Below are 22,044 nucleotides of genomic sequence, written 5' to 3'. Positions count from 1 at the left end.
TCAGCACCCCTAGGTCCCGCTGAAGCTATACCACTTTGTGCATATCACCCCGAAAGTCAGTGTGTGCTCAGAAGGTTTCATCAGACCTTAGTCTATGCTGAGAAAATACGCTATGGACATAGAGAAGGATTGAGAAGAGCGTTTACCATTAGTTTTATTTTCAGTTTGCAAAACAGTATGTACAAGAGTCTTTAGGTTTTAGCCCAGCTGAATTGGTATTTGGTCACACGGTAAGGGGACCCTTGAAAGTTTTTAAAGAAACCATCTTGTAAAGTTAAACGTACAGGAATCTCTCGGTGAGGCGCTGAGGCGCAAGTGATTGGGCTGTGGGCATTAAATGAATTGGGCTAGTTTTGGGCTAGTTTTGAGTAGCAATTGGGCAGATTTTGTTATGAAAACCTTGACTGGCAACCCTGCAGGTGTGATTCCTCAGGACGTATTTGATATCTGTCAGCTAGCAGGGATATTTTATGATTGGTATTCCGATGAAGTACAAGATATTGCTACTATATGTGCAAGAAGATTTAAGATCATTTGTTAAAATATTGTATTTATTTTAGACACAACAGCATTTCTGCTGCTCTGGAGTGAAACACACAAGCTTGCGCATTCGCATTCTCCCACACAGATGGGCTCAGGATGCTTAGTCCACTGACCTCCAATCTGTGTATTTTTTTAAGCTTGATGCTGGCCCGAGTCCCGGGTATGTGAGAGAATCACTGGACTAGAATAAAGACCCTGAATAGACAAAGCCTCGCTTCTCCTAACCCGCCTTCCCGGGAGCTCCCATTTTCCCAAGTCCTTCCAAACTCCCACCGCAAACCGCAGCTCTCTGCCAGCTCCAGGTCCACATCTACAGTACATCGGCACTCATTCCTGTCATGAATTCCATGTGGACATATTTGCTTATGTTCAATCTTTTGCTTTTATTAACAATGTCATTGAAAGTGGATTCAAACTATCACATAGGTCCTGGAGACAGTGATGATGCTGACTACAAGGACCCCTGCAAAGCTGGTAATTTACATTTTGGTAACTATATAAATCAAGAGTTTGTTTAGTTTTTTTTTGCTGATATTATTTAGTTTTGTTTGTTTTTAAAATTTGTGATGTTTTGCCCAATGTTTTGTTTTTATTAAAGTTGTTTTGGTCAAAGTCTGTGTTGCTTTGATTTACGTTTTGTTTTGGTTAAAGTTGTTGTGTTTTGGTTAAAGCTATTATTTTTCCATTTTTAGTTTTGGTTAACACTTTTTGTTTTAATTCTATGTTGCTTTGTGTTATTTTGTTGTGTTGTTTGTGTTGCTTTGTTTTGTTTAGCTGTGTACTGCATGAGATCAGGAGTGTATTCCATAAAGCACGGTTAACTTACCATCAGTAAGCTGTTTACTTGCTTACTCGAGGTATGTGGTTCCAAAAATGCATCAGGGAGTAAGTTCATTCAACTCAGAGTATGTTCCTGGTTAAGACTCAAGACATTGTCAACAGAGCGACAAATCGACAAATCACCATGGAAACAGACACTAAGAAAAAGCGTGCCATGCTGTTTTACCTCTTTTGTTCAATAGTCATTTACACACTTACACAATTGTATCTTCAAACATACCCAGCTATGTCACCTAACCTGCTTTTTGGAATACCCCCCTGGGACAAGTGAATGGGATCCTGGTGGTTCAGGACCTTCCCCTATTCCAACTCTGAAATAAGCATCCTCAAGGCAGAGTGCACAGGACCAACACGTTACCTAATTTACAGCAAAAAATGTGCTTTACAAACACTTACCCAACCAAAATTGAATGGTCTGTAGAGGTTTTAACTAGTCCTATCTTTGTTACAATAATGGGCAGCTAGCAACTGAATAGACAGCCGAATAAATGTTGTTTGGGCTATAATAACTGAATTTAATAACCTTCGTATTTTTAAAATGTCACCATGATCAAACAGCTCTCTGCAAATTAAAAAGTTTTAATGCTTTTACAAAAAAAAAAGAAAAAAAAAATCATAATTCCTAATTTGCTTTATATTTTCTTTACTTTACTTTATCTATATTTATACTTTAGCACATTGTCCACTTGTTCAGAGGCAACGTCATTAAGCTGGTGGCAAAGCATATGTGATTTCCACCTTCTAACATTAACTCATTAACCTATTATATTAAATTGATTTTGAGTGCTCACCAAGAAAAGCTCAGAATGTAATAAGTCAAATCACAGAAGCACAATAAAAAAGTCAGTTGATGGGGATTTGAATTGTATTGTAACTTGAATTTACAATTAAATAAGTAATGTGTTAATAAGGATGTTTCTGACAGGGCTGCCCAGCAATTCAGATCATTGTTCATTACTGTCACAGCATGAAGTGGACTTCAGGCTACTGAAACCTGTCAGGAATTAGATTTGCTCTAAACGCTATTAAACTGAGACAGTTCATTTGTTGCTAACAAAGGGAAGTGTTGAATTGGGAAATTGGAAGATGAGCGATTGTGTTGTTGCTGTCATTGAAGTTGATTTGGCAGTAATGACTAGATGGCACAAAAACTGATTTTTAATCTGAAGGCTTTTGGTTGCATCCCTTTTGGAGTAGCTTTCAGAAATTAAATAGTTTCGATTGTGAATAAGCTGAGGGTAAAAGGTTATCTCTACAGTGTGGCCTTAATAGACGTGAACCCTGTCTAGAATCCATTAGAAAATGCAAGTATACTTTAAATAGCATAGTAAACCTGCTGTTGAAAATAAATGCTTGTTTAACCTTTGCGGTTTATTTAAATAAATGATTTCTTATTGATTGTTATCTTGTTAGTCATATTATTAACCTTCTATGGCTCTGATTAACAGATTGTGGGGAAGCTCTACCTGAGATCTTCTGTCAGTGTATTGATGGCTTTATATAGTGGATATATATACTCCACTTTATATAATGAAAATATACTTTGAGTTTTGAGCAGAACAGCAGAGAAGATGCTTATAGTGACACATGGCCATTTATTGGTCAAGCAGTTTAGACTGTAGGTTTAAATTGAACCTTAACTTGGAACTGCATCACCTCAAAATTGGTTGGCTGTGACTTGTTTAATTATTCTTGAGCATATTTCTTTATATGTATGTTCATAGATTTGACAGCTTTGGATGAAAACCTCAAGGGAGGCGAAACATGCTCACATTGTGTGTATTATTTATTAATTTTATTAGCCCTTCACTATACCCAGTTTTCCCTTCCCTTCAATACATTAAAACTTAAATTATGTGGGTGGTTTTATCACAGAAATAATGAATTTTTTGCAAAATGCTGTCCCTGCTAATATGGTCTTTGTGTTTCACTTATACATATGACCTTTTATATTTGCATTGGGTTGCATAATGCTTAAGAAGTTTGCTTGGTGATGTGCTTTACTCTCTGTTTTAGCTGCTTTTCTGGGCGACATAGCATTAGATGAGGAGGACCTGCGCTTGCTTAAAGCCAACTATATGGATGCTAAGAATGACTCTTCTAACTTCTCTATACCTGATTCAGGTGAGAATGGTTGCAAAACACACTGCTGTTACCATGCAGTCATATTCAGTGCTATGTGGTAACGGATTACATGTAATCTGTATTGTGTAATTAAATAATTTTAAGTCAATATTTAATAGCATATTAGCATATTCATGCTTTCAACGTGTTACACTTCATGTTGTTTAAAACAACGAATGGAATGGATATTCTTTCACTTTTCATTTTTTGATCAATGTGGTACAAAATAATCCTGATCTATGTGATGAGTTACTTCAAAAGTAATCTAAAATCAATCCAAAAATAATCAGGTTATATTATAATAAGGGCTGTCATTCAATTAAAACATTTAATCACGATTAATCGCATGATTGTCATGAGTTAAGTCATGATTACTTGCAACCTAATCGCACATTTTTATCTGCTCTAAATGTACCATAAATGAACACTTTTCAAGTTTTTAATAGTCTAATCAACATGGATAGATATGGATACTTTATGCAAATGTGCTTGTTACTAGTGAAACCATAAAGACATTTTTCAAAGAAATATCTATTAGACACATGAAAAATGATTAAATAAAAATTCCTATTACAGTACTTCCCTTTCTTTGCACTTTTCTTACACAAACCTGATTACATTTTTGCATGACCAAACCTCGGCGAGTCTTATAAACTAAATAAGGTTTGAATTGTGTCACTAGGTGCTTTTTTGGAAAAAAGTTGATAAAGGTGTTTGAAAAGTCGCTAAGTTGGAAACACTTTGTATCTCCATTTCTCGAACTACTGGCTAGCCCATAGGTCAAACAGAAAATGTGTGCTGCATTAATCATGTATGAAATATATTTAGTGCCGTTAAATGCGAATAATGCATTATTAATTTTGACAGCCTTAATTATAATAGAATACATTATGTATTTTACATCATGTAATTTGTAGACAAGTATATTTTGTCTGAAGTATTGTCTTTTCCCTAGCAAACAGATCCTCAGGTAATGGAAAAGACAATGCAAAGGACAAGCCAATTTTGGCTGGTCAAAGACTCCTACGCAGACGGAGAGCAGCCACAGCCAGAACTGAGAGAGTTTGGCCAGATGGCATAATACCCTATGTTATCAGTAGCAACTTCAGTGGTAAGTCTGCATATGAATAAGTTTTTATTTTATTGCATGTATTGTTTTTTAGGTTTAGTTATAGTTTAATTTTTGTTTAAATTTTTTGTTTTTCCTTATATTCCAGTCTAGTGTAATTTTTCCAACTCCACACAAAACCTTAATTTTGTCTGAAACTGAAACTGTCTGAAGAGTTTGGTTCAAAAACGTGCTAATAGTCATTTAAAAAAAGTTTCCACCAAAATCAGTATTGTACCTTATGGTGCCCGTAAGGTGACTTGTTCGGTTTACTTAGTTTTGTCGTGTCCAAGACATAATAACTCGTGGGAACGTGATAATATGCCGTGGCCACGAGATATTAATTTGTGGGAATGTCATATTATGTCGTGGCCACGAGATCATTTTGTCGAGGTAACGACATCCTTATGTCGTGGCCACGACTTCTTATGTGGAGGGAACAACATGTGACCATAGCAACCCAGGATTATTAGAGATGGATTCATTCATATTTTATCTTGAATTAAATAATTATTATATTAACCATATGCTTTGGCTACCGGGCTGTATTACATGCGATTGTCAGCATTCGAATGAAGTTTATCATAAATAAATATTACATAAAGTGCATAATAAAATATACAAACTTTTTTATCCATCCTACAGTCTTGTAAGTCCATTAACTGAGTCTTTCCCCTTTACTATGTGTACATTATTATTATTATTAGCCTATTATTATTGGTTATTTTTTTTATTTCATTTATATTCCTTTTTTTTGCTTCAATTTCGATCTCTTTACTTAACATTCTGAATACTTTTGTAAATAATAGCGTACTGTAAATGCTCGACATTAACATAAAATGTCATAATGTAAATGAATACATTTTATATGTATAAATAATATAATAATGCAAAATAAAATATTAATGAATCCATCTCTTATAATCCCGAGTTGCTATGGTCCTGCAGGTTTGTTTACGCAATAAATTCGTGGCCACGAGAAAAACATGTCGTTCCCTCCACATAAGAAGTCGTGGCCACGAGAAATGGATGTTGTTCCCTCAACATAGCATCTCGAGGCCACGACATAATATGACGTTCACACGAGTTAATATGATGTTCCCACAAATTAATATCTCGTGGCCACGACATATTATCACGTTCCCACGAGTTATTATTTCTTTGCCACGACAAAACTAAGTAAACCGAACAAGTCACCTTACGGGCACCGTAGTATCTGGACGGTATTGAAAAGTTAAAATTTTTAATTTACGCAAAATGCGATATTCGCAAAGTTATCAAGTCATGTTTTCTCCCTTTTTTTTCCAAACTGTGACAAACATCAGTTTCCCTTTTTTGCAGAATGCGATATGTCCACTACACCAATCACAGCACACAATTTCATGTACTGTAAACAGTAACAAACTAAACCCCTGTAGGTAGCCAGCGAGCCATTTTCAAGCAGGCCATGCGTCACTGGGAGAAACACACTTGTGTGACATTCATCGAAAGAAGCACAGAAGAGAGCTACATCGTCTTTACTCTGCGGCCATGTGGGTAAGTTCACACCCTGCCTGTCTCTGGGGAGAGACAACTGTTGCTCACCAATAATGTGATGTCCCTCCACACATATTGCATATTGATCATTCCAGTTTCTCCCTCAGCCCTGATGCACAGAAACACACACCCCTGCCAGCATTCAAAAGCTCCAATCTTTTCAGCAGTTTTCTTTATTTGGCTTTCTATAGGCATCAACAGAACAAACAAGTTTTCTTCTAGAGCAATTCTGGCTCCCTGTAGAGAGTGCTACAGTGTGGTTTGTATCTTTTTCTGGGTGATGGTCTTTTTTTCTGATGGTGCTCTTTCTGATTTTATTTCAACTTTTATTAAGTCACTGTGAATTGCCAAATTCAAAGAGACTTGATTTGACTAGATACTAATGTATCCAGAACTAATGTAGATTTGTGAAATCAGTGTTTAGGCCATTGGTTAGCATTATTCAGTTGCTAGCACACAATTAAGAGCAATATTGTATAAAGTTAAATAAAAATAATATATTTGAATTTATTTTAAAATGCAATTTATGCCTGTGATTAAAGCTGAATTTTCAGCACAATTACTCCAGTCTTCAGTGTCACATGATACTTTTAACATGCTGATTTGCTGCTCATGAAACATTTTTAATATAATCAATATGGAAAACAGTTGTACTGCTTTATCAACCAGTTTATCACCTAGTTTGAATGATTGACTGTGTGTGGTTGTTAGTAAAAAGATGGGTCTTGCTGAAGCCACGTCACTACACCACAGCTCCCAAAACAGTAGTCCATGTGCCGTCTGTGACATAAACATCAATTTCAATCAACATGCATTTAAAAAAAAAAAAATCTGTTTAATCTGTTTTTGCTCAATAAGAATATATAAATATATGAAAAGGACAATCCTAGTGACCTTAAACCACTTGGATGATATTTAACTAACCTCTGGCTTAAATTCTTCCATATGAAAACGTGTTTAATGGTGATTCTGCAACAGTGAAGAAAGTAACTGTACAAATACAAACTAAACATTAATTTCACCATTTGTTAACAAAATGTTTCTGCAAAATAGGTCCAAAAGTGTTTTCTAACTCCTGGTTGGCTTCTTTAAAAAAAAAGGTGCTGCTCATTTGTCGGGCAGAGAGGTGGAGGTCCACAGGCTATATCTATTGGGAAGAACTGTGACAAGTTTGGCATCGTGGTGCATGAACTCGGGCATGTCATTGGATTCTGGCACGAGCACACACGACCCGACCGGGACGAGCATGTTGATATATTTAGAGAAAACATCCAGCCAGGTACAGTAACTATCAAAACCTCTACTACATACAACTGTAGAATGACTTCTAATACTCCTGTATATGCCTATAGTTGCCAGAATCATAACTCTTATGCACTGTATTATATCTCAAACCCAGGATAATTCATAATTGTGTGAGATTCAGTAGAAGTGTGATGAAGCCTATGTTGCACTTTACAGGTCAGGAGTATAATTTCATAAAGATGGAGCCAGATGATGTGGATTCGCTTGGAGAGGTTTACGACTTCGACAGTATCATGCATTATGCCAGAAACACCTTTTCCAGGTTTGGATTCATAGGACTTTAATGTAACCTGTACACTGTAGTAGATCTGTTTTTATCAGATATAGTATATAAGATATACTGCAAATATTTGGTTTAGAAACTATTTTGACTCTATACTAGTTGCCCATGTATCTCAAATAATTATAAAGAAATTACAACACTATATAAATTAAATTCCTGAATACCTCCCATTGACACTCTGTATGTTGACTGAAAAATCAACCATTATTTATTCTCTGATGTAAACAAAAATAAAAATGCTAATATTAATTTCTACACTAATTATAAAAGACAGGCACATTTTTGCATGTGTTATTGTCTTGTTTTAAGACAAGCGTTGAGCTGATGGGACAGAGCTGGATTTGAGGACTTGGTGCTCTCACAGACTGCTGACTAACCTGTTGTTAGTGGCTTGAGGATGGAGATCCAGCCAGCTGCTTTGAGGAGGCCTGTTGTTTAGGACAAGCTAGGAAGGAATTCAGAAAGGGAGCCAAGACTGAAGTGCAGATAGACTTTTAGGTAGAGTGTCCTTTGGTCAGTTCTTTTGGGTCTCACAAAGCTGCTCTGAATTGACCAAATTCGCAAACAGTTTGGAAACAGTGAGGATAATGCTGATGTAGTCTAAACCAAAAAGAATTCAGGAAGTTGTGGTCAGCTTCTGTAAAAAGCCACATTACTCTGACCTATTAAAAGACCGCGTTCCCATGGCCATGAATTTTATTTCATTTTATTTTTTTATTGTTACTGTTCTGTATAATGTTGAAATTCGTTTGAACACAATATGCAGTATTTTTATTTATTTATTAATAACTCAAACGTATTCAGAAAATATTCACTAGCAAACCAGTTTGATTTAAAATGATTAAAACAATTCCTTAATTGTGTCATGCACAGTCAGAAAAAAAGGCAAAATTGAGGTGGTACCCTTTCAAAAGGTTACATTTGAAGTACTAATATAAACCTTTAAGGTACCATTTATATAAGGTACAAATATGTACCTTTTCACTTTTGTACCTTAGGGTAAGCGCAACAGTGACAGCTTTGTATCCTTTTTTCTGAGTGTATGGAAATAGTTTTGATCAAAATGCTTGTGGATAATGTCTTTTATATCTTCTAACAGCTGTAGTCAGAGTCTGAGAAAAACTTCACATCAATTAGTAGCACAATGGTTTGTGGGAAGCTGGCTGGGTTTCTCTGTGATTGTTAGTTTTAGTGTTTCGCAAAGTGGTCCCTCTCCTTCTGGCCTCTAAACCCAAGAATATTCACATTGTGCGGTTTTACCTCCAGAATTTTGCAGTCGGGGGATCCCGATGGAATTAGGGCAAAGCCAATAAAGCTCTTCCAGGCTTTTTGTCCTGGACAATTGCAGGGCCTGAGTGCCGTTGTTCTCTGGCATGCTGAGTGGGCTCCAGGGAGTTGCAGTCCAGCGAGGCAATGCTTTAAACTCCACTCTGACTGCTCTGCGTCCACATGCTTGGCCATTCAGGATGCTATCGTCATGGGAACTAGACGAGAGAAAAGAGCAATCATTCTGTCCTCAGAACAGCAGAGAGAAAGACTATATGTAGTGAATAAGTGATTCATATTTGAGTGGTGCATGTACAGTGGCCCCAAAATGTATTTGGACATACATCATGTTAACTCAAACTAAAACCATAAATCATTTTTGAAACTTGAATCAAAATAAACATTTATTAATAAAATATTTAAAAATAATATTTTATTTCAGTGAGTTGTCAAAGCAACATTTTCAAGTTGAACTAAATCTAGTTTAACCACATAGTTTAAAAACTATCTTTAACTATACATTAACTACAGCTAAAATGAAAACAGAAAATGTAAACAATCTAATTCAAATTCTAAACAAAAAACTAATATCATGCAAATTTTACTAAAATAAGACCAAAGTCCCATTAAGGCAAGTCATATCATTCAGCAGCCATCTTTAAATCCCTTTGAATGGACAAACATCAAATTCTGCAGAACTGTTCGCCAAGCGCACGTCTCAGATTGCTGACTTTTTCTTTAGCAACCTGGACTTCAAACAGCAGCTGCACTCTTTTGCTCAGAAGGCGGGGCTTCATTTGATAGAGCGGCCATATTGGCCTCGACTATACTCAAGACATCACAAGAATAAACAACTTTTTAAAATATTGAAAGAGAAAACATTTTTATTGCAATGATACTGCAGTGTCACAATAATACTGTATAGTATTACTATTCGTTACTTTGTTTCATCCTACTATTCTTTACTGTTTCACTCACACTTTTGCTTTTGTTCTTTTGTGAAAAATAGGGGCATCTATCTTGATACCATGCTGCCAAAGTATGAAGTTGATAGAGTCCGACCTCCCATCGGGCAGCGGACGAGACTAAGCAAAGGGGACATCGCTCAAGCTAGGAAATTATATAAGTGTCCAAGTAAGTGGCCCTTATGTCAGGCAACTTTGTACTGTAGCAGCTACTCTAGCGTCATTGAACGACCATTTTAAGAATATTTTTAGATTTCCTTCTGCTCTTGCTTCCATAGTTTGAAATATTTTTGACGGATGCATTTGTGACTGTGACATCAGTTAAATTATCCTTGTAAAGTGGGAGAACGAAACAGCTGTATTAATATCCCTTCATAGAACATTTGTTTTTCCAGTCATCTCCTTTGATCTCAGCTGGAATGATTTTCCACTTCAAAATAAAAGCGTGATCCCTAAAACTGACCTTAGCCTCTGGAAAACTCCTACTGTTATCATCTGTGAGTTTTTCTCGATGTGGTTTGTGCGCAGGATGTGGCGAGAGTCTTCAGGACAGCACTGGAAACTTCTCCTCCCCTGGGTTCCCTAATGGATATGCTACATATCTTCACTGTATATGGAGAATATCTGTCACGCCTGGGGAGAAGGTAGAAGACCTTTACACAGAATCATATACATTAGCTGATATACAGAAACACATATATGAGCTGGATGTTACATTACACCAGTCAGTAAAATTGTATAATATAAGCTGAAAATTCAGCTTTGCATTGCAGAAATAACTAAAAAATAAATTTAAATGTCAAAATATTTGAAAAAAGAAAACTTTATTTAAATAAAATGTCACAGTTTTTACTCTATTTTTGACTGAACTTTTTTTGACTTCCTACTTCTCATTCCTTTTGTCTGTGGTTCGTTCTCTTTGTTAGATCGTTCTTAATTTTACTTCAATGGATCTGTACAGAAGTCACTTGTGCTGGTACGACCATGTGGAGATTCGTGATGGATACTGGAGAAATGCACCTTTGAAAGGTTCTCGTATTTATTATTAAGATCATTTCTGCATTTGTTTGTCTTAAATGGCTTTATTTATTTATTTATTTTAAGAAAAAAATTGCTTTGTTTTTTAATTACTGAAATTACTGAGAAAAAAATGCAAATGTGTCACAATAGATAACTGAATATTCCATCAACCCTGTCCATGAACATCTTTGATCAGTTTGTTGCATTTGTTTCAGGCCGTTTTTGTGGAGACCAGCTCCCCGAGGCCATCGTGTCCACTGACAGTCGACTGTGGATTGAATTCAGCAGCAGCAGCAGTAATTGGGTGGGGAAAGGCTTCTCTGCTGTCTATGAAGGTACAGTATAAGTCAACTGATCACCAGCTGAGAAGCTCATCTGTTCCTCTGTATAAGTGTATAATAAGTGATGTCTTATCTATGGATTCAGCTATTTGTGGAGGTGAAGTGAAACGAGATAGTGGACAGATCGAGTCACCCAATTACCCTGATGATTATCGACCTAATAAAGTGTGCACATGGAAGATCATCGTACCCCAGGGGTTTCATGTGGGTCTCGTCTTCCAGTCGTTTGAGGTAGGGTGCACAAATCTTGTGTTCTTGTGTGTTCTTGTCATGTGATATCTATAACTAGCCTAAGACAGCAGTGTATGAGAGCACAAAAATATACATTACAGTGCGGTCACTTGTACAACATTTGTGTCCCCGTGATTGCTGTTGATATAATTAACAGAATACTGAACTTTTTAATTAAGCAAAATAAAAAAAAAATAAAAAATATCAGCCAAATTGCTTGTCCTTTTTTACCACCATTTCACATAAATGGGTTATATTATATTATATTATATTATATTATATTATATTATATTATATTATATTATATTATATTATATTATATTATATTATATTATATTATATTATATTATATTATATTATATTATATTATATTATATTATATTATATTATATTATATTATATTATATTATATTATATTATATTATACCATTCTGCTTACCAAGCCTGCATTTATTTGATCCAAAAATACAGCAAAAGTAGTAATATCGTGAAATATTTTTACTTTTTAAAATAACTGCTTTCTATTGGAGTATATTTTAAAATGTAATTTATTCCTGTGATCAAAGCTACATTTTCAGCATCATTACTCCAGTCACATGATCCTTCAGAAATGACTCTATTTTTTTATTTGCTGTCAAAATTGTATTATGATTATTATTGTTGTTCCAGGTTTCTTTGATGGATAGAAAGTTCAGAAGGAAATAATTTATCGGATACAAATATTAAATGTCTTTATCATCACTTTTGATCAATTTAATGCATCCTTGCTAAATAAATGTATTAATTTCTATAATTTCATACAAATATTATAATTTAAATATAGGCTATTGAAATCAAGCCTTTGAATGGTATAGTGTATAATGATATGAAAGCTTTTTATTTCAGATAAATGCTGATCTTTGAATCTTTCTATTCATCAAAGAATCCTGAAAAAATGTACTTAACTGTTTTAAATATTGATAACAACAACAACAACAACAATGAATGTTTCTTGAACAACAAATCACCATAGAATGATTTCTGAAGGATTATGTGACACTGAAGACTGGAGTAAGGAACCTGAAAATGTAGCTTTGATCAAAGGAATACATTACATTTTAAAATATATTCAAATAGAAAGCAGTTATTTTTGCTGTATTTTGCTGTATTGCTGTATTTTGGATCAAATAAATGCAGGCTTGGCGAGCAAAAGCGAATTATTTAAAAAATATGAAAAAACTTTTGACTGGTAGAGTGTATATTTCTTAAATATGCTACAATGGACAAATGTTATTTTTCTTTTTGCCCCCCAAAATTATATCAAATTCAAATTTGAAATTATTAATATAAAAGCAGTTTCTGCTACATTTTTTTGCCTTTTGTCACTTTTCTCAAAAAAGAAGTATACAGTGGAGAACAAAACTAGAGAACAACCTACAATTTACTAAAAAAGTTGATCCTATTGCAAAATTATAATTAAAAAAAAGACATTCGCATAGTTAGCAAAGTAAAAAGCTTTTAATTCTAAGACAGGGCTACATATCAAAAAGACAGCAATGCATATCAGACTAAGCAAGCTGTGTAGTACACACTGATACGCGTGTGCAAAAGGATCCACAATGTATTTATTAATACATTTTTTTTTTAATTTTGTTCACTCTCTGGAGCACCCATAGTTTTTTTCACAGAGTACCTGATGAACCCCTGGTAAAGATTTTTTCTTTGACTACAATTTACTAAATCTTAAGGTCACTGCTTTTAAGTTATCTTAACAAGAGTAGAATTCCAGTTTTAATCATATTTCGTAAATTAATTGTATTCTGAAGCATAGTATAAAAGATCAAAAGTAAACTCACAGATACTTCCAAGTTATTGGTGTTGTTCTGGGACATGGTGCTAATTATAGCTTAATTATATGAGAAACCCTATTTAACTGGCAGCATTCCTCCAATTTTCACTGAGATTGTAAGATGGTGGGCTGCTCTAAAGTGACTGAAACTCCGCGATAGGAGGTTGTCGACATGAAGGTAACAGAGATGCCCCTTTCAGCCACTGCATGAGAAGTGTGTCTTTCCAAATCTGTGATTTCTTGAATATTGTGGGTTTACAATGACACTAATTCAAGTCTCCCAAAAAGGCTGGTCATCCATGTAAGACAAATGCACGAGAAAAAAGGGAGACTCTCAATGGGGAATCAGTTCAGCACTGCAGCTGGAATTGCTTGCCAGTTCAGCGCTGAACAGGGTAAGGATCTGTCTCAGCACATTTAAGAGAAGTCGGACTGAAGGCACACTCTGCAGTGACCAAACCTCTCATCAACAGAGAGAATCAAAAGGCTAGAAGGTGGAAGAGGAAGTGTCATGGTTTGGGGGATGTTTTGTGGGCTCTCTTATACAGATACATGGCAGAGTGAATACAAATGTTTATCAGAACCTCCTTCAGCAACATGCGGTACCTTACAAGCATCAGCCTGTATGTTTCATACAAGACAATGTTCCCTGTCATGCTGCAAAAAGGATAAAACCATTCCTTGAAGCTAAGAACACTGAAATAATGAAATGGTCGTCCCAGAGACCTGATCTTACCTCATACTGAAAATTGTTTTCTAATTTTGATCGCCACTGCTTTAAAAAGAGTACTTGGAAATTATATACTTTAAAAGAATATACTTAAGCACAAACAATGTAGTTTCTGGATACTTAATTGCCTTTGATTTATTGTGGCTTTAGCTACTTGTCATGGCATTACAAGTGCTGATTAGCAGTACTGACAGTGAAGCGTTCTTATGTTGTTTCTTATTGAGTTTTCAGGCAGAGAGGTGCCACAAGTAACATTTCTATTATGATCATTTTCTCTGCTTTCACACTCAGATTGAGAAACATGACAACTGTGCATATGACTACCTGGAACTGCGAGATGGCGATTCCGAGAACAGCCCTCTACTGGGCTGCTTCTGTGGCTACGAAAAGCCAGACGATATCAAGAGCAGCTCCAACCAGCTGTGGATGAAGTTTGTATCTGACAGTTCTGTGAACAAAGCTGGGTTTGCAGCTAATTTCTTCAAAGGTGACACTCCTGAATTATATATTTTCTGCTTTGCCTCCTTTGTGACCTTCTGACCTTGAGTTTTGTTTTTATTGCAGAGATTGACGAATGCTCCAGGCCTGATAATGGTCACTGTGAGCAGCGCTGCGTCAACACCCTGGGCAGCTACCACTGCGGCTGCGACCCTGGATACGAGCTCAACCCGGACCGCCGCAGCTGTGCAGGTGATACCAAAACCTGTTAAAGCAAACTAATGCGCTAAAAACCACACAGAATACCCTGGTTATGTTGGTGCCAAATGCCTCGTGGTTAGTGCATCAACACACAGCGCACCTGCGCTCAAGGCGACCTGAGTTCGATTCCCGTCTTGAGGTCCTTTGCCAATCCCGCTCCCCTTTCTCCTCCCAGTGCTTTCCTGTTATATCTTCCTCACATTTAAGATCAATTTAGAATTTTCAAACTCCACACAGAATCAAAAATACAAAAAATAAAGTAATTTGTGTTATGATGGCAAAGCTTAATTTTTAGCAGCATATCCACAGTCTTCAGTGTTACACAGTCCTTTCGAAATTATTCTATAGGCTGATAAGGATTAAATATTGCTTCAGGACAACTGTGGTATCCAGTTGTATTTATTAATCATAATGGCTAAAGGAGAATGTGAGATCATGTTCTACCTGTTGTTCTTAGGCCTTCCCATATGCAAATGTAATATGTGTATATATTACTGAGATATTCATGCATACGTTAATACATACATACAGTATATTAAATTTAAGAAAATAATATTTAAATAGATATTTTATACATTAACATATATAGCACGTAAAAATATGTGTCATGCTAAAAGCAGTCGGTGTATGTTGATATTGTAATAAGTTACAAAAGATAGAATTTTTTTTGTTTTGTTTTTTACAAAGACATATATACAAACAATTCTGTATGTTTTTTTTTTAAGTTGGTTAAATACAGTTGCATATATTAATGCATATCTAAACTTATTAGATTTATTATTAAAGTTTGTTCATAGTTTATTAACTAATGTTAACTGAAGAAACTTTAAAATGTAAAACGTGTCAGTGATTTCCACATCTAGAGGCCGCTCTCACACTGTATAATGACAGCAGATCTTCCCTGCAGCTCCAGCATTGGATGCAACCCGAGAAAATCTATTGGCATGGATTTCCGGTGACTTCTACATATTATTGACATTGATTATTATGCTACAAAGTTATCTTCATCCAATCAGATAATGAAAATGATTTCTCACCTTATAGGTAATATATGACAATATGACTCTTGATGTAGGGCAATATATGTCATATATTGAATTTCCTTATGGGTTTGTAAATTATAAAGGAACAAACTGTGGAATCAGACCTGAAGTTGCATTTTAATATCCATAAATGATCAGGAAAACCAGATTGTGGAAGCATAGTTATATTCCAGTTAAAAGGTAGTTGCTGCGGTTTCATTCACTGTTCTCCAATCAGGCTTTGAGAGTTTTATGATTGGTAATGCAATTATCATTATATGAGTTTGTTAGAATTTGATTGCAGATAGTTTTTTTATGGTTTTGTAAATCTGAGCGAGTAAGTTCACCTCAGTTCGTGCTACAGACACAGATGGTAGAAATGATGTTGCTTAAAGAAATTAAGGATTTAATCCATTTTTATAAATCTTTTTTTTTATTTATTTATAATCAAGCACCAAGAACACAGCAACTGCTAAAAACACAGCTTAAAATAGTATAGGGCTATTCTTGGAATCTCCATCTCGCAGTTCCAGGTAGTCATGCGCACAGTCATTTTTCTCAGTCTCAGTGTGAAAGCAGAAAAAAGGGTCATAATAGAAATATTTCGCCACCTCTCTGTCCGAACATTCAATAAGAAACAATATAAGAATGCCTCACTGTCAGTACTGCTTATCAGCACTTGAGATGTCATGACAAGTAGCTGAAGCCACAATAAAAAGAACCACCACTCACATTGTGTTAAAAAATTAACAAATTTTGATACAAGAATATGCAGTTTAATTAATTGCAGCCAGTCTGCTTTGTAAAAGTATTTTTTATGGCAGTATTTCTCTGATATTATTACAGTTTGTATTAATATTATGATTTTGCATTTTCTTTTGATCTTTTCATTAATATAATTTTGTAATATGTCTATGTCTGATATGTCTATGTGTGTGTGTGTGTGTACTTGTTTATGCTACATTGAGGTGACCAAATGTCCATAAAAGAATAGTAAAACCCACGAGGGAAATTTTTTAAATAAAAAATAGTAAATTATGTTTTTCTGAAAGTGTAACAATGCAAACAGGTTTTCTGTAAGGGGTAGGTTTATGGTTAGGGGATAGAAAATATTGTTCAATCAGTATAAAAAGTAATAAAAGTCTATAGAAAGTCCCCACAATTCACAGAAACACACACACACACACGTTTATTTTCGTGAATTGTGTGGACTTTCCATAGACATCTATTACTTTTATACTGACCAAACAAGATATTTTATCCCCTAAAACAGGGGTAACCAACCCTGCTCCTGGCGATCGACTGTCCTGCAAAGTTCAGCTCAAATCCTAATCAAACACACCTGAAGCAACTAATTAAGGTCTTCAGGATCACTAAAAAATTAAAGACAGGTGTGTTTGATTAGGGTTGGAGCTAAACTTTGCAGGACAGTCGATCACCAGGAGCAGGGTTGGTTACCCCTGCCCTAAAACAACCCTAATCCTACCTCTTACTGAAAACACGTTTGCATCGTTACACTTTCAGATAAACATAATTTAAAAAATTTTAATTCCCCCCCCCCCCTTGTGGGGACTGCAGGTAGCATAAACTACTTGACTACTAAACTACATAACACTTGTTTTTGCCCATAATGTAGCATTAACAAGTACTATCACGTTTGTATGTGTGTAAATACCTTAGCAATAGGAGCACAGAGGATGCAGTATGCACAGTTCTGCATTCGGTACACTTGGTCAATAACAACACATGTATGGATGTTGTTGTTGACTTCAGCTCAGCATTTAACACTGTCATTCCCTCCAAGCTGACCACAAAACTTGGAGACCTGGACAGAAACACCTCCCTCTGAAACTGGATATTGGACTTTCTGACCAACAGACCTCAGCATGTTAGGACAGGCCACACCTGCTCCACCACCATCCCACTCAACACCGGCATACCACAGGGCTATGTGCTGAGCCCATTCCTCTACTCCCTCTACACCCACAACTGCAAGCCTGTGCATGGATCCAACTCCATCATTAAGTTTGCAAATGACACCATGTTGATTGGCCTCATCAGAGACAACGATGAGACTGCACACTTCCTGCTATTGAGGACATCCAGAGAAAACGCTGTCTACATCGAGCTCACAGCATTCTTAAGGACTCATCTCACCCTGACCATAGACTGTTTTACCTCCTGCCCTCCGGGAGGCACTTCAGGAGCCCCCGGACAAGGACCAGCAGACTCAGGAACAGCTTTTCTCCACAGCGGTCTCCTTACTGAATTCTGGCATCTGATACAGTTCGTTGCCTTGTACCTCACATGTGCAATGACAGTAAAGTTGAATCTAATATTTTATATATATATATATATATATATATATATATATATATATATATACACACACACTCACTGGCCACTATTAGGTACACCTGTTCAATTGCTTGGTAACACAAATTGCTAATCAGCCAATCACATGGCAGCAACTCAATGCATTTAGGCATCTAGATGTGGTGAAGAAGACTTGCTGAAGTTCAAACCAAGCATCAGAATGGGGAAGAAAGGGTTTGCGAAAGGAAGAAAGGGTGTGGTCGAAACTGCCTTGTTGATGTCAGAGGTCAGAGGAGAATGGGCAGACTGGTTAGAGATGATAGAAAAGACAACAGTAACTCAAATAACCACTCGTTACAACCAAGGTATGCAGAATACCATCTCTGAACACACAACACATCGAACCCTGAAGCAGATGGGCTACAGCAGCAGAAGACCACACAGTGTGCCTCTCCTGTCAGCTAAGAATGGGAAACAGAGGGTACAATTTGCACAGGCTCACCAACATTGGATGATAGAAGATTGGAAAAACGTTGCCTGGTCTGATGAGTCTCGATTTCTCCTGCAACATTCAGATGGTAGGGTCAGAATTTGGCGTAAAGAACATAAAAGCATGGATCCACCCTGCCTTGTCTTAACGGCAAACTTTTAGCTCTTTCTTTGTTTATGAATGGACAGCATTTCTGCATTACATGGAATTTGCCATTCAAAGCCATAAAGTGTTTACGATGCTTGTATTCAGTCTTCTTTAGATCTTAAAAGATTAAAAATTGTGTTGCTGAAAACTGAAAGATTTCTGTTATATGTTTCTCTTTGCTCGTTGGCTTGGCAGTCAAGACAGCAGCATAATAATGGCTTATCCATCTCATCTCAGCAGCTGCCTGTGGTGGATTCATCTCCAAACTCAATGGGTCCTTCACTAGTCCAGGATGGCCGCAGGAATACCCACCTAACAAGAACTGTGTGTGGCAGCTCATTGCCCCAGTGCAGTACCGCATCACTCTTCTTTTTGATGCTTTTGAGATCGAAGGGAACGATGTAAGCTGACTGCTGTAGACGGTGTGATTTGTAACAAGGATGCCAATACCAAATAAACTTTTGACCACAATGACAATGTAATGAGCTCTTCTGTTTGCAGGTTTGTAAATATGATTACCTTGAGGTACACAGCAGCCTCTCAACAGATGCAAAGCTTCATGGGAAATTCTGTGGCACAGAGAAACCAGAGGCGATCACATCCCAACTCAACAGTATGCGCGTTGAGTTCAAATCAGACAACACCGTGTCCAAGAGAGGCTTCAAAGCTCAGTTCTTTTCTGGTGAGGATGAACTGTGATTGTCCTATGCAACTTACCGATAATCAGCTAATGAACAATATTCAAATGTTTCAGACAGACTTGACTTTTTTTTCTGACAGAATCATGGGTCAATACAAGTAAGTTCAGAAAGTATTGTCATTCTGTAAAATTACATTTATAGTAATTCACATACAATGGAAGTCTGTGGGGATGTGCAGAACTTTCAAGGTTCCTTTAATAGCATGCATAAATGTTGCAGACTCCTGTTTGACTGTTGTATTTGAAGTTGGGCATATTGTGCCAATCAGCAGACTAAACAATAATTTACTTCCTCTTTTTCTCTGGCAGACATGGATGAGTGTTCTAGGGAGAATGGAGGGTGCCAGCATGAGTGTGTGAACACGTTTGGGAGCTACAGCTGTCAGTGTCGTGGCGGCTTTGTGTTGCATAGCAATAAACATGACTGCAAAGAAGGTTTGGCTTCACATCACATTACCAATCATTCCTGTATTTAAAAATATTTGTTATGTGTGAAATAAACGGATTATAATGGTAAGAAAACATTTATTTGGTAAATCTAAAACACATTGATGTTTTGTAAAGGCATTTATTTGCATTTTAACACAAAATTTCAAAATTAAATACTTCAAGGCTCTGTATTCTTTTCAAAGTCATGTAGACACTGATACAGAATTTTTTGCAAAGTGCAGTTTCATTATTGCTCCAAGGCTGCCCTGAGTGCACTTGCTTTTTGTAAACTCTTTTAACCTGAATTTGAAAGGGATATTTTTACCCCAAAGTAAATGTCGCCATTTGCCCTCCCTCATGCTGTTCCAAACCCATAAAAACTTTGGTTAATCTTCAAAACACAAATAAAGATTTTTATTGAACTTTGAGAGGTGTCTTACCCTCTGTTGACCCTCTATTGTCCAGGTAAAGAAAAGGCTAAACGATCCAAATAGCCCTAGGTAATAAATGCATTGTAGAAAAATAAATCCTTATGAATCTCATGAAATATTTTCAACATTTTATATGCGTTTTATTTAGATTTAGAATGATAGAAAATATATTTTTATTATGTCTTTAGATCAGTCCTAATTCTGGATTCCTAACAATCATTTATATCGTGGGTTTGTGCTTTTAGTGGGCTGTGATCAGGTCATTACCAGTGTTTCCGGTATCATCACAAGTCCAAACTGGCCAGATAAATACCCCAGCAAGAAGGCCTGCACATGGAACCTATCCACCACCCCAGGTCACCGCATTAAACTGGTAATTGCATCATTCAGCTAGACAAAATGAGTGGTTAAAGATAGAGTATACACTGGTAATCAAAGGAATGGTTAAAACCATTCCACCAACTCAAATTGCATTCTCTCTATTCACAGGCTTTTGAGGAGATTGACATGGAGGCTAATGAAGAGTGTGCATATGACCACTTGGAGATATATGATGGGCCAAATGGCAGAGCAACCAGTTTTGGTCGCTTTTGTGGGAGTAAAAAGCTATCGCCTGTCATTTCCAGTGGCAATAGCATGTTCCTGCGGTTCTTCTCGGATAACTCAGTACAGAAGAGGGGTTTTAAGGCCTCTCATTCAGCAGGTACTTTTTTCTGTGTGGTCCTGAGGTTAGCCATAATGAACATTTGATTTCAGTTAATGATAATCACTCTTGTTCTCAGAGTGTGGTGGTAGTCTGAAGGCAGAGACCAAGACCAAGGATCTGTATTCCCATGCACAGTTTGGTGACAACAACTATCCCGGAGCTTCAGACTGCCAGTGGGTGATCTCAGCGGAGAAGGGCTATGGGGTGGAGCTCATCTTCCACATCTTTGAGACTGAGGAGGAAGCTGACTGCGGCTATGATTATGTGGAGCTGTTTGATGGTGCTGATGTCAAAGCACCCAGGCTGGGACGTTACTGTGGGTCTGGGGTAAAGCAAAAACATAAGCATACATTATGCTTAAAAATGTCTATGCATTTTACATTACAACAATTTATATGTCTCAATGATTTGATCATTCATAGCCGCCAGAGGAGATCTACTCAGCTGGTGATGCCATTGTCATCCAATTTCACTCAGATGACACCATCAACAAGAAAGGCTTCCATGTTCGGTACACAAGCACCAAGTTCCAGGACACTTTGCACACTAGTAAGTGAGTTCATCATGACAGAAATGCTCTGGAGAACATAGCAGCCAGGGGTCTCTGATACCTTCTGCACACCTGTGTTGGTGATGCCACATGTTCCCTTCCCTCCAGACTGCAATGAAGAAGACATAGTAGTACCAAACCCCTTCGGGAAGGCTGGGAACACAAGCTTGATATAGGGATAAGGCAACATAATTTGTCCTGTCATACTTTAAAGGATCCAGTGAAAATTCTAAAGGAAATGAAACCTCTGAGTGGCAGATATGATCAGTATGAAGAGCTTTGTTGACTGCCAGTCTAGGAGGAAGGATAAATTATATTAAATGTCCCTGATGCACTTTTGCCTCCTAGAGATCTCTTTAGTTCCTCAAAGGCTAGAATCTAAAATACTTTTAGATGATTCTTTTAATATAAAATTAAATGATGATATGCACAAT

At 36.6% G+C, this 22,044-nt stretch overlaps 1 protein-coding gene across 2 annotated transcripts; it reads left to right on the top strand.

Moving 5' to 3' along the window:
• The first annotated feature begins 465 nt into the window (after positions 1-465).
• LOC132127588 (bone morphogenetic protein 1-like) lies at positions 466-21,697 on the top strand. 2 transcript variants are annotated; one of them, XM_059539512.1, is made up of 20 exons: positions 466-1,017; positions 3,400-3,507; positions 4,463-4,618; positions 6,034-6,151; positions 7,252-7,430; positions 7,613-7,718; positions 10,015-10,139; positions 10,499-10,614; positions 10,897-10,999; positions 11,206-11,325; positions 11,417-11,562; positions 14,412-14,607; positions 14,685-14,810; positions 19,032-19,195; positions 19,296-19,476; positions 19,804-19,929; positions 20,600-20,727; positions 20,844-21,057; positions 21,137-21,387; positions 21,483-21,697. In XM_059539512.1, exons 1-20 carry the CDS (start codon positions 882-884, stop codon positions 21,615-21,617), a joined length of 2,934 nt encoding a protein of 977 aa, XP_059395495.1. In that variant the 5' UTR covers positions 466-881; the 3' UTR covers positions 21,618-21,697. The 2 variants fall into 2 exon arrangements, with proteins under 2 accessions (XP_059395495.1, XP_059395496.1); XM_059539513.1 differs by having other exon boundaries at positions 467-1,017; positions 19,035-19,195.
• The last annotated feature ends 347 nt before the right edge of the window (positions 21,698-22,044 follow it).

This window comes from Carassius carassius, chromosome 45 (genome assembly GCF_963082965.1).
Source record: "Carassius carassius chromosome 45, fCarCar2.1, whole genome shotgun sequence".
Lineage (NCBI taxonomy): Eukaryota > Metazoa > Chordata > Actinopteri > Cypriniformes > Cyprinidae > Carassius > Carassius carassius.
Note: the sequence above shows the minus strand (reverse complement) of the source record. Positions and strands in the feature narration are given on the sequence as shown.